The sequence below is a fragment of the Anastrepha obliqua genome, chromosome 4 (genome assembly GCF_027943255.1).
Source record: "Anastrepha obliqua isolate idAnaObli1 chromosome 4, idAnaObli1_1.0, whole genome shotgun sequence".
In the NCBI taxonomy this organism is placed as follows: domain Eukaryota; kingdom Metazoa; phylum Arthropoda; class Insecta; order Diptera; family Tephritidae; genus Anastrepha; species Anastrepha obliqua.
In genome coordinates, this window is record NC_072895.1 from 51606053 (window position 1) to 51619772 (window position 13720).

The window sequence follows — 13720 nt, forward strand, 5'->3', positions numbered from 1 at the left end:
TAAAAATTTCATGCATTTTTCTGAATTTTACGTGTGTTTTTTTGAAAAACTTTCCTATAGCTCTTAAAAAATCACCCATTAGCATCTTTAGCTTGTTTGTGAGTGGCATAAATAAGACAAGCGTTTTGTGGGTTCGGCGATTTTCTGCTATCGAAAAAAATTGATCAAAGAAGTTGCATCAAAATTTGTGTAAAAAATGGAATTAATTGCTCAAAACACTCTGAGTCAAAAAAATTTTTACACGTGGTACGAGCTTTTCACAGACGTTGCAGTCTCTTGATGACCGCCTCCATGACGTTTCGCGATGCTACCAGTATCATTGTAACGAATAATGTTATGATAAACAAAAACTCTATTTACTTTAAGGTGCTTGAGCTCACGAACAATCGCTGGTTGTGATTTTCCAGCCAAATATAATACAATGATACTATTACGTTTGAAATCCATTACTGATTTTCTTTTTTCGCGTTTACTCTCGGTAAACAATACTCTGCACTGTCATTTAGCCAACTAACCATGCAACAGCTGCGCGAGCGGTCTGAAGTCGGTGACACTTCGAATGCCGGGACCTGTAGTTATTCAAAAACAAAATTGGATGACTATTTTTGCGCCACCAGATAGCGTGATATGAACTTACTATTTATCTGCTGTAAGAATTGCAAGATCTCTATTTTTGGTAGAGAGCAAAGCAAAAACTTAGGAAGATGAGCAGCTGGCAACCCGAAAACTGAGATAGCATTAATTACATACGAAATACACAACTTCTCATCCGAAAAATCGTAACAAATTTTTTAATAAATACGGTATTTAAAATTTACAACCTTCTAATAGATAATACTAGGTAATATCAACACTAAAACAGTTTAAGTTAAAATATTTGATATGTTTTACGCGTTTTATTTAACCCTTACACGTTTATAGCTATTTGCAGATAGTAAGAAGGATTTTTTAGCTTGTTTATAAAGAAAATATATATTCAAATTTGAAAATATATAAATTTTCTTCCGCCAGTACCTTTGTATAGATCCATTAGTAAAAACACTCTCAGCTGGTTGCCAAACAAATAATAAAAGAGATTAAATTTCATATAAAATCGTACCAAAGAGTCTAAAAAATTAGGTAAAAATTCAGATATTTCTCAATAAAAAAGATTATTTTAGCTAAAATATATACAGTCGAACCTCAATAAGTCGAACTTCGATATCTCGAATATTTGATATCTCGAATCAAATTGCTTGGCAATGGCGTTTAGAGTGAGAATTGTGTGTAATTTTTACTTGATAACTCGAACTTCTATTACTCGAATATCTTGATAACTCGAACATTTGGCGCCGGCTTTGATAAGTCGAATTTCCGGGGGAGTCCCCTTATTACGTGTTGCTTATTTTATAGCAAACAGATATCAGCAGTTGGGTCGCTGCACTGTTTAAGTCCACAGGTATTTTATTAGTAGTTCTTACGCGAAAATAAACTCTGTTGACATGTCATCAAAACGTTGTTTAAAAACTTTATCTATTGATGAAAAAATTAAACTAATAAAGGAAGTAGAAATGGGTGCTCGAAAAAAAGAAGTAGCTGTAAAGTATGCTATTTCGGCAAATACAGTGTCAACTATTTTAAAAAATAAACAAACGGTTTTTACTGCAATCGAAAGCGGTGGTGCAAGTGGGAGTTCAAAGAGACTAAAAAAGCCAACATACGTAAATATGGACAAAGCAGTTTTAGAGTGGTTTAAATCGGCAAGAACACGGAATTTGCCTATATCCGGAGGATTACTTAAAGAAAAAGCATTGGAATTTAGTCAAAATTTATTATAGAACAACCTAATTTCAAGGCAAGCACTGATTGGCTCGATAATTGGAAACGAAGGTATGTACATTCATAAAATAAATGTGCAAGCTGGCACCTAAAGCAATTTTTTTTCTAAGATCTGGTATATGTCATAAAAAGGCGTGTGGTGAGAGTAATGATGTAAGCGAAGAAGACTGTATTAAATGGCAACGTGATGTTTTACCTCATTTATTCAATGCAGACGAGACGGGCTTACTCTTTAAATGTCTTCCTGATAACACCTTAACTTTTAAAAACAGTAAACAGAGAGTTACGTTGATGGTTGCCGCAAACATGGATGGATCAGAAAAATTAAAACTACTCTTGATAGGTAAAAGTAATCAACCCCGCTGTTTTAGAGGTGTTAAATGGTTACCTCTCGACTATAAAGCAAATTCAAAGGCGTGGATGACGAGAGCCTTTTTTGAAGAATGGCTTCTTAACTTAGACAAACAATTTGGAAAAGCCGGAAGAAATATTCTACTTTTTATTGACAACTGCCCAGCCCATCCTAAAGACATCCAACAGAGATTAAAGTTTATCAAACTTGCATTTTTTCCCCCGAATATGACATTAAAGTTACAACCACTCGATCAAGGTGTCATACAAAATTTAAAATGTCATTATCGTCGCAGAATTTTAAAAAATACTATAAAATGCTTTGAAGTAAACAAAAATCTTAACATTACATTAATGGACTGTGTTGATGAAATAACTAATGCATGGAATATCGATGTTAAGCCTGAAACCATCTCTAATTGTTTTAGAAAAGCCGGTTTCGGTCAATATTCTGAATGGGAGGAAGAAGATGGCATTCCTTTGGTTTTCATAAGCGAACGCATAAAAGAAAGGAGTAAGGAAGAAAAACTGCAGAATGAATATGAAGCTTGGCAAAATATCAAAGGTACAGAAGATGTCAGAGTTTCCCCCAGATGAAGATATTGTGGAGCTATTGGGATCTAAATCCGAATTTGAGCATGATAGCGAAAATTATATAGAAGATGATTTGCAAGATGATATGCTGCAACCAGTTTCAAACGAGCTAGTTGCAAATTCGTTCAAGATTTTGCGGTCATTTTTAAAAACCAATGAACATACAACCGATTCTCTGTACAATGGTTTAAATAATATTGAAGCTTTTTTTTGAAGATCATAATAAAAAATCCTCTCGTCAATCCCAAATAACTGACTTTTAATATACACATACAATATTATATATTGTACATAATTTGAAGCATGTACTGTTTTATCAATAAAATTGTTTGCTAACCCTTGAGTTTTATGGATTGCTTTATTTTTCCATCAGGTTTTATTTTGCTTGTGGATTTTTATATGTATATGTACATATGTATATTATATTTGATAACTCGAAATCTTGATAGCTCGATTTTTTTTGTGGCATGTCATAGCTCGAGTTATCGGGGTTCGACTGTATTACAAATATTTGTTATTGTAAATTCTACAAGTTAAAGATATTTGTACTTTTTTTATTTACTTATTTTTTTGTGTTGGTTTCTATTGTTTCTAATGTTACCATAAAAATTATATATTAATTTGGCATTGCGACGCCGCTAATACGCTCAAGCAAAAAGACGAAGCACTCAGACCAACACACACTTGACTGCCTGTCAAACTTATACCAAGGGTGCCTGTCAAAAAATAGGGATCCAAGAATAATCACGAAAATACATCAACAAATTCCTTTATCTCTATTTTTAGGTGGGGCGGTATTATTGCAAAAAGTTATAAAAACTGCACATTTTGACAACGTGTTAGTTTTTAAGTGTTATATCGGTAGTTGAAATGCATACTTAATTGAAGAAACATGCGTTAGTTACGTGTTTAAAATTGTGGAATATACTTCAGTTCTTGTGAAATTTAAAGTTTGCCACTTACGTCGCTGGACTAAATAAAAAAGAAATCAATTTTAGGTATAAATAGTTTTAGACTGTTCACACAGTCAAACAGTTACATTTTCAAATTATGTTATATACTTTATAACTTTTGACATTCGATATCAATTATGAATAACACCGCTTACAAATAACCGCTTAGAATGCAGAAGAGCACACTAAATGTCATATCACTTTGACGATTTTTCTTTTTTTGTGTTTTTTTATCGCTAATTTTTTTACAAGAGTATATAACTAGTTCATTCCCTCACTTAACCTATAAAAGTTATTTAAAAATGTTTACGTTTTCAATCATTAATAGCTTAGTAGCTTATTTAATTTTACTATAATAAAGTGCCAGTTTAGAAAGCTTAAAATCCAGTTAAAAAATAAATGCCCATTCATTATATGGAGAAAGTGTGCCATACAAATATTAAATACTGAATTAACTGTAGTATTGAGTTATCGATAGGATATCAATAGCAGAGAATCAATAGTTTTTTGACCACACATGGCAACGCTACTTTGGAAGTACTTATCAGCTGTTGATACGATTATTCGAAGTCTGTTTCTTTACACATAGTTGTGCAACCAATATGAGGAAGAGAGATAGAATACAAGACTGCGCCTTCCCTATTTATTGGGACGTCAGTGATGCAAATATTATGGTGACTAGATGTGAAACTCTTTTCGTGAGAGCGCTGAAAAATGTGCATTTTTTATAACATTCGCCAATATTGCCACACCGGTATAAAACATGAATTGGGTGTTTTTTAAACACAGGTCTGGAATTTTTAGTTTCCACACCACCATTGGGGTTAGTATTTAGTGTGCCCAGTAGCCTTATATCACTCGTAAACACCTACATATACAAAAAATTAGCACAATCCGTTAAAATATGTACATAAATAAGCCAAAAATTTAAAAATTTATATGTAAATGAAATTATTTAAAACTGATATACATAAGTAATTTAATAATAATAAAGTTATGAACCCGAAAAACATAAGTTGTAATTAAAAACATGACTTATTGCGATTTTTTAATATAACACAGAAAGTGGGTAACAAAAAAAAAAAAATTCTTAAACAACGAGCAGAATAAGTTAAAGCAGATTACCTTTAATTTTTGTAAAATATCTCAAACCCAAATTCAGTTCCCTTACCTACGCTTTTCAACCATAGAATATTTCCGTATATACAAATTTACATAAACCAACACACAGTTTTCAATAAAATTACATTATGTACATAAGACTAATTAGGTAAAAGTAGAAGTCGAAAAGGGTATAACGAGCTTTGGATTCTACAAACTCACTTCAATTCAAATTATTACATTTCAATTGAATTAATTTTAAGACAAATAATTATAAACATTTCAACACGTAATTTCTCCATTAAGCAAAAACGAACTGTTTTCGTCTGTTTTTTTGGCGCGTTTCTTCTGGCAGTCTGCCATTTCGCCTATCAGCTGTTCAAAATCCCATAATGTGTGAGTGCTGCCAAGTTTCGAAACGTCCTCATGGGCGCGCTCTCTCTCAAAATGAATAAGTTTCACATCTAGTTATCTATGGCAAATATGCAAAGGAAAAGAATGCACACAGATTTTATTACTATGGCATCATCGACAAGAAAACCAAAAACTGCATTTGGAGCTATTTTTAGTACTGTTGCTTTTTCAGTTTAACACGCGGCATTTCTAATTATAATTGGGAAGGTTGTTCGCGAATTATGGGGGTATGAGTTGCATCTTTTCTAAAAATCTAGCTGAGCAATGTACGAGAGCGTGAACGAGTCGTAAACTTCTAATCCTTTTTCCTCTGGAGACATATAATTATAGGAAAAAGTGAAATCAGTTGCTCTATTGCTACTACACATCTACAAGAAGTCTTGATATCAGCTAGAAGAGTAAAGAAACAACCCTTTTCTTTATTTCGCCCATTTGCTTTTACTTTATCTCACAATGTTTTATCTTTTAAATTTTCATTGTGTTATTATCGCTCGTTCTTTGTTGACGTATTAGGGAACGTATACAAAAATTTATATTTGGTAAAGTTGTGGAAAGAACAGTGAATGATGAAAGGCTGTATTTGTGTGTGAATAAGTGAAAACGCGTCACTAGCTTACCGGACGAATGGAGATTCAGCTTGTGCTAGAAAAATATTAAAAAAAAAAAACGTCATACCATACGACGCATGAACTTCCTAAAGATAGCTTAATTCAAATACTAATTTCTTGGTGTCCAGCAGCAGGTGGGCGTTAGGTGCATGCATTGCATTTAAGCAGATTTGAAACGCTGGTAAAATGGTTTTCTGGTGTGATTGCTTCAATGGTGGCTACCAACCGATTGATGCGGCGAGACAAGGTAAGTTCCATTAATATGTCAGTGTGAAAATGTATTACATTAATATTTCATTCTTCAACATCTTCCGACGGCTAGGCCCACGTTTTGGTGTACGTCATCTTCAATGCTTCCTTGCCTTTTGCGGTCTGGCCGTGGCTTATGCTCTGCGTGTAAACCTTTCGGTGGCTATTGTGGCCATGACAGATCGGAATTCTACAAACCCTGCCTTTGAGGTCAGTACTTTTTATTTTTTTTCCATTTTTCTTGCTTTTGTACATATGTAAGTATGTATGTGGCATTGGTTTACCATCAGGTAGGTGTGCAAATTGTGTTCTACATATGTACATATGTACGTATGTATGTATATTAAATTTCTGAAATAAAAGTAGCATCTAGATATCAATTAGTGTATCCCTTCCTTTGTTCATAATATGCGTCATGGATGTCTAGCTATACATAATTATCATGAGAGCCAAACGTTTATCTTTTTCATAAGCACTTGCAGTTTGGCAAATAAGTGATGTGTTTGCTGCTGGGCACATTTCGTTTCGTTGATAAAAAAATACTATTATAGGTATATGTATGTACGTACATAAAAAAGATAGAGATATTCCCTAAATATACAGTATCGTGACAAACCTGAGCGCATTTTTCTGCTGAGTGATAGAGCAAGTGTAATATATAGGGTGGGCCATGTAAAATTTGCTTTTGGAATCGGCTATAAAAAAAAACTAATCAATATTTTTCACAAAATCGAAGTTTTTTTCTTCACTCATCTTATAGTAAATCATTTCAAGAATGTTGTGTCAAAATTTTAAGTGGATCGGAGCAGAACTCTCAAAGTTATAGCCTTTGTAGACACTCTACCTCGAATGCGGAGCATCGATAATTTTTCAGAGTCATTTTTTCAAACGCGTTTTTCCCGAAACGACTTCTTAAAAGTCGGTGCCAATCACAACTCCGAAACTATTCAACCGATTCTTTTCAAATTTGGCACACGTTTTCTAAATCAAGAATACCTCCCCCCCACTGTTTTTTTTATATTTTTTTTTTTAAGGTTGTTTTTCACTTACAAATATGACGAAATTTTTCGCCAAAAATGCTCTTTCAACGTTTTTTTTGCCACCAAAACTACCAAAATGAAAAAAAAAAATTTATTAATGGGGGGGGGGGCGGGGGGGGATAAGATGTACAATAACATGCAACTGATTTTATTAAAGTATCTTAAGCCATATTTCTGTAAAAAATTCAAAAAAAAGTGTTTTTTTTTAGCGCTAAACCCTACCACCCCCTTAAGCACATTTTCGATTATTTGGGCTCCTATTTCATGAATCGCAACTTCGATTTCGAGTTTTAAAGCATCAATCGTCTCTGGATGGTTCGCATAGCATTTTACTTAACGGCTCCACACAATAAATAGTCCAACGGGATTAAATCACAGCTCCGAGGCAGCCAATTGATATCGGAATTTCGGCTGATTATTCGGTTTTCAAAAACGGTAGCCAAAAGTTCGAGTGTAACTTTGGTAGAGTGACAAGTTGCACCGTCCTGTTGAAACCAAATGTCGTCCATATCTTCCTCTTCAATTTTTGGAAACAACTCGTTGAGCATGTCACGGTAACGCTCGCCATTTACTGTAACCGCGGCTCCTCGCTCATTTTCGAAAAAAAATGGCCCGATGACGCCGCCAGACCAAAAACCGCACCAAACAGTGACTCGTTGTGGATGCATTTGCTACTCTACAGTAACGTGTGGACTTTCTGAGCCCCAAATCCGACAATTTTGCTTATTGACGTAGCCATCGGTGTGAAAATCAGAAACGAAGAAGAAGACTCACCACTTTGGAAATAGGTTTTCAATATTTCCCAATTTTGTTCAAGCGTATAGCGTCCCATTTCGTAAATGTCAAACCTTTAACTAAATTATGAGCACATTTGATATATCATTTGTGTTACCATTCTCAAAAAAATAGGTGGTTCAAAAAGCAAACGGTATATGGCCCACCCTTTACAAAGATGGGAAAATTGCTTAGGTTTTGCCCAATACTGTATATGTATACATATATGTATAATAACATATAATATAATCGATTATATGATTAGGAATATATGTATATATATGGTAGATATATTTATGCATGTGTATATGTTTGTACGCATGAATGTAACTTTTTATATAAATATTTTTTTATTTTTTATAAAAAGCAAATGATATAAACATTTGTTCAGCTGAATTAATACAAATACTCCAAATATTATATATGAATGAATGTACGTTTTTTAGAACAGCTTTTAAACAATAATGTCGCTTCTGATAAACTACTATACTTACATATACTATATTATAATAACGAATACCAGTAATTCTTATCTCTTTTTTTGCTACTTGCTACTTGCAGGAATTCGATTGGGATGAAAGCATTAAATCGTATCTGCTCAGCAGCTTCTTTTGGGGCTATGTAGTGACACAAGTACCCGGCGGCTACCTCGCTCATCACTATGGTGCAAAATATACGTTCCTCTTTGGTGTCCTAATTTGCTCATGTCTCGCTATTTTAACACCATTTTGTGCCCACGTAGGCGACTGGCCTTTGGTGTTAACACTGCGCGCCGCTCAGGGTTTATCGCAGGGTATGATCTTCCCATCGACTCACACATTCCTCTCGAAATGGGCACCAGCTGAGGAGCGCGGTCGCCTCGTCAGCTATTGCTATTCAGGCTCACAATTCGGTACGGTGGTAATGCTTTTCGTCAGTGGTTACATAGCCTCTTCTTGGCTTGGTTGGCCCAGCATATTTTATTTGTCCGGTACCGTTGGCATTTTATGGTCATTCGTTTGGTACTACTGCAGCTCGAGTACACCAGCTGAACACCCATCGATTAGCGTAGCAGAGCTGCGTTATATTGAATCGTCTGGACAAGTACGTAGACCTTCGGATGCTGGCCGCACTACCGGTGGCGCACAAACGCAAGCACACAAAGTGCCCTGGGCGGCTATGTTCACTTCACCACCATTCCTCACATTGATTTTAGTGCATTCATCAAATAATTGGGGTTTCTGGACTTTACTCACCGAAATACCGACTTATATGAAGAATATACTTGGTGTGGATATACGTAGCAATGGACCGCTATCGGCGCTACCATACTTTGCAATGTGCCTATTGTCGTATGGTTTTATCTTCTTGGCAGATATACTAAATGCGCACTTTACAATGCCTCTATGGGTATCACGTAAACTCTTCAACACCATCGGCCAGTGGGTGCCAATGGCAGCGTTGATGGGCTTGGGATACATCAATGCGGGTGGTAGCTTCAAATTGGCTGTAACACTGCTAACCATTGCAGTCGGTGCGAATGCGGCCGCCTATTTGGGTTCGCAGGTAAATCACATAGACCTGGCGCCAAATTTTGCCGGCACAATGATGGGCATTACGAATTGTGTGGCGAATGTGATGAGCATAATAGCACCGCTCACAGTTGGATTGATTGTTACGGATGAGGTCAGTAGCATAAAATGTTAAGGGTAAATTTGTATGTGTGCATAAAAAGTATGTTTATTTTTTTTTTTTTTTTTTTTTTTTTTTTTTTTTTTTAGAAAAATCCCGCACAATGGCGTATTGTGTTCTATGTGAGTGCATTCTTCTACTTTGCTGGCAATCTGCTCTTCCTTATCTTTGGACGTACGAGCCCACAGAAGTGGAATTTTCCAGAAACACGCACAAATAACGTTGAAGGCGGAGATAATAGAACCGACGATACACAAGATCTAAGCGACGACGAAAATGCGCCGCTAAATCGTAACGCTGCACCATAAGGCTATAAATTCAAGGGTATTATTTTATTTTTGTGATTTGCAAAAATATGTTTCTGGCTATGGATGTTTTCAGAATGTTGTGATACAAGTTGGTTTTTCTTTTAATTATTGTGGGTAAATTACTACTTCAAAATCTATATTGTATATGTAAACACATTCGTGACAGTTTGTAAACTGCTAACTGCGACAAACATGACAACGTTTCCACGACATTCGGTTCTACGTTACCGAAACGATTGGGATTTATGTCCGGCCAAGAACTGTCACTCAACACAACAACAAACATGACATACAATTACGATTAAAAAAAAAAACAATTTAAACATCTTAGGTGCATATATACGAGAAAAATAGTATACATACACAAATTTTTTAAATTTAATTTCAATTATATTATAGAAATATTTTCATTTAATTTTAAGCTCGAAATGTAATTAAGCGTTTAAATGTAAGTTATACATGACAAAAAATCGCTGCAAGTAAGCTGCAAGTTATTGATAAAGGAATACCAATACAATTTCTTCGAAGTCTGGCAAACATTTTCTTTTGAACCAACTAATTTATTGAAAATTGTCACGGGCCGACACATATTTGAAGTCAAGAACCAGATTAAACTTTTTCGAATGGTTTTGACGTTTGTACGAATTAGAATTCCAAATTAAAAATAGCGCCAGAACGTTAAATATCTTCTTTTTTTTGTTTGCCTTCGATTTATTGTCTACGGAAATTGAGTAGCATTAGATAAAGAGAAGAATTTCCTAAATTTCGAATCTTACTTTGATTGATAATTTCGATATTCAATTTAATTTACTATTGAAAATCGCCAAAAAAAGAATAAAGTAATAGTGCAAATAAAATTTTTATGATGCCGATTTAAAAGTAGCGCACAACAATAACCTAATTTTGATAATAACACTATTCTTTTGCCGAAGCTGCCAGGATTTCACATTGAACGTGATACTGTAAATAATTGGCAACGCAACGGTTGTGAACAAGCCCACATTTGCAACTTTTAAAAAATAAAAAGATTTTATTGATTTCTCGAAATCTCATTTTAAGGTCACATTCAAATGTAGTAGTTCAAAATTTGTAAAAGCGTAGTTTATGTAGTGCTCGGTTCTGAAGGTCAGTCATATGTATTTTGTCGTCCTGTGAAATCCATAAAACACATTTTGGAGTTATGAGTGTCTTGAAACAAATGAGGCAGACTAAAACCAATATTTCAAATTATATATGTACATATGTATACATAATTATTTGTATCTGAAGTGCTGTCTACATTCCTTTTTAATACAGATAATTTGAACTCGATTTATTATTTGTATAAATATTTATGTACAAACGTAAATAATAATAAGTATAAAGAACTAAAGAAATATTATTTTATGTCAATGTAATAAAGTGTCTTTAATAATAAATAAAAGTTATACATATATGAAAGGTAACCCAGATGGAAAATAATCCTAATTGTTCCAGTAACTGATACCCTAATTGGTTAGTAATCACTTGTTCAATTAATCAACTATTGAATAAGACTTTGAATATTGAAAAAATATAATTACTTGATAATTTAACCCTCCGATGTTCGGTGCCTTATGATGCGGTAAGTGCATCATAAGGGTCTGCCCAGACAAATACAAATAATGTAAGAAATACGGTTTTAAAACTAATTTTATTTATTTATTTGAACGGATTAGTATTAATTACAAAGAGCAATTGGGTTTACAACTATATAGTTGCATGGAATGTTCATTAAGACATATGGGACGATTACATTTGCTGCAGTTATAACGAGTTTTACGTCGCTTTTTCGAAGAAGAAGCAGCACAATGGTAGCACGATGACCGTGTTGAAGCAACTTGAGCATATGATTGTTGCTGTGCTGCATCTGATATCGATGGACAAGATTCCGGTACCTAAAAGTAGCGAAATAATTTATTTTAAATTAGTAAATATGAATGCATGCATACACATATCTTTATACGCGGAGATATATGTAGGTGTGTATATAATTCATACTCACCTTGATATTGAAAAGATTCATTGCTTGTCTTATATGAGTAAACCTCCATACTAATGGGTTAGTCGCCCGTTTCGTCATATGTGGGATAACTAGCTGCCGTGCCAATTCAATGATAAATGAGCGCCTCTTATCACTCTGCTTTGCCGGATTCAGCTCGTCATAGATGATGAATGATGCCAAACCGGCAATATCAAGCTTATTATAAAACATTGCCAGTGGCCAACGGTTTATCGAGCGTTTGCACGAATAGCCAGTCAACATTTGATCCATTGTATCTACCCCCGCTTTAAATTTATTGTAGTCCAAAATTTGATCTGGCTTGAATCCTTTCAATGGATCGGTGTTTTGATGGTAATGGGCAGTGGATACCATAATTACTGGCTTTTTCGGCTTTGCCATATACGAGCACAGAGCGATATTATTATTGTGATAACAAAATAAAGTGCTCTTAACATCACGCTTCGGGTTGAGCAATTCATGCGGAATGAAGGTCTTATTTTTTCTTACGGTACCGACGAAAGCCACTTTACGATCCATCAACATTTCTGCCAAGTTGAAAAAAAAATTGTCAGCATAAACAGTCCTACCGCTGTCCATATAATTTTCCATCAATTTCATGACGACCCGTTCACCTTGATTCGTTTCTCGCTGGCCACCTGGTGGTTTTCCGGTATAAATTATACCTTTTAAAGGGTTTGAGTTTTGAGGTTTTTAGTTTGAAACAGAGTCACAAATCCACCACACTTTCATGCCATATTTTGCCGGCTTACTCGGAATATATTGGGTGAATCGAGTGCGCCCACGATATGGAAATAACTGTTCATGGACGGTTACATGACAATCCGGAGTGTCCATTTCTCTAAATTGGCCATCAGCATGAGCCATGCATCGTCCAGGGCAGCAGATTTGCTTTGCTTCAACCTCTCAGCACGAGTACCACTGTTATCGAAACGGATGAAAGTAGTTAAGCTCTTGAACCGATTCAATGACATAGTGGCCTTATAAATTGGCATATTGTAACTGGCCCACAATTCTTTCGCTGGCTGAGAATTCGAGTGGAATACACCAGCAATAAGTAGCATCCCAAAAAAAGCATACATTTCGTCTTCGTTAATCGTTACCCAAGAACGCTGTTTATTACTGGGATGCTTTTCATTCCATAGACGAAACGCTTCAACGGCTTTTCTGTTAGTTTCCCGCACAATGATACTTATGATTTCAGGAGACAGCAATAGCTTGAAAAGAGCTTTATGACTCGGTGACGCTCCTCGTAGTAGCCCTTTACGAGTAAAAATTGTAACATTGTGACAACGAGGCCTTCCAGGTGGTGGAGGATTTGAATTCCACATCTTACCATCTTTCGACCTGTATATATCATCTTCTACGTCGCCACTTGTTTCAAATAGATCGGACTCCTGTCCCATAATTTCTTCAATTTGTGCCTGAAGTCGCTGATGTTCTTCCGGACTCACATTTGCTGCACTTAGCTTACGAAGCAAACGCGTCATCACATCAACTTCATCCATATTTACTTGATCCATTTTATTTAAAAAAGCACTTCCCACTAATTAAAAAACACGTGTTCACTTTAATTTTCAAATGTCAACTAAAAAATTATCTCTGCCGCTGCCTCCGCTAACAGTTTAGTTCTTTACACCTAACGGTTAACCAATTTACATGAGAAGCTTATATGAGTCCGCACAGACCCATGTGAGCTTAATTAACGAAATTAGTTGAAAAATATTGTTTTTTCAACAAATATAGCAAAAATCTTAAATTTGCTACTTCATTGTGTTTGGCACACTACATTTTAGGA

The 13720-nt window shown here is 35.1% G+C and overlaps 1 protein-coding gene across 1 annotated transcript; it reads left to right on the forward strand.

The window, feature by feature from the left end:
• Positions 1 to 5532: 5532 nt before the first annotated feature.
• Positions 5533 to 10144, forward strand: LOC129245128 (putative inorganic phosphate cotransporter). Its single transcript, XM_054883130.1, has 5 exons — positions 5533 to 5629; positions 5777 to 6086; positions 6162 to 6298; positions 8464 to 9567; positions 9663 to 10144. The coding sequence occupies exons 2-5, from the start codon at positions 6026 to 6028 to the stop codon at positions 9879 to 9881; spliced, it is 1521 nt and encodes a 506-aa protein (XP_054739105.1). The 5' UTR covers positions 5533 to 5629; positions 5777 to 6025; the 3' UTR covers positions 9882 to 10144.
• Positions 10145 to 13720: the final 3576 nt, after the last annotated feature.

Bases quoted from the DNA above. Each gene is read 5' to 3' on its own strand.
- LOC129245128 (XM_054883130.1), top strand. From the start codon at position 6,026: ATGGTTTTCTGGTGTGATTGCTTCAATGGTGGCTACCAACCGATTGAT. The intron at 6,087-6,161 runs GTAAGTTCCATT...TCCGACGGCTAG, and splicing joins GATTGATGCGGCGAGACAAG to GCCCACGTTTTGGTGTACGT. The intron at 6,299-8,463 runs GTCAGTACTTTT...TGCTACTTGCAG, and splicing joins CTACAAACCCTGCCTTTGAG to GAATTCGATTGGGATGAAAG.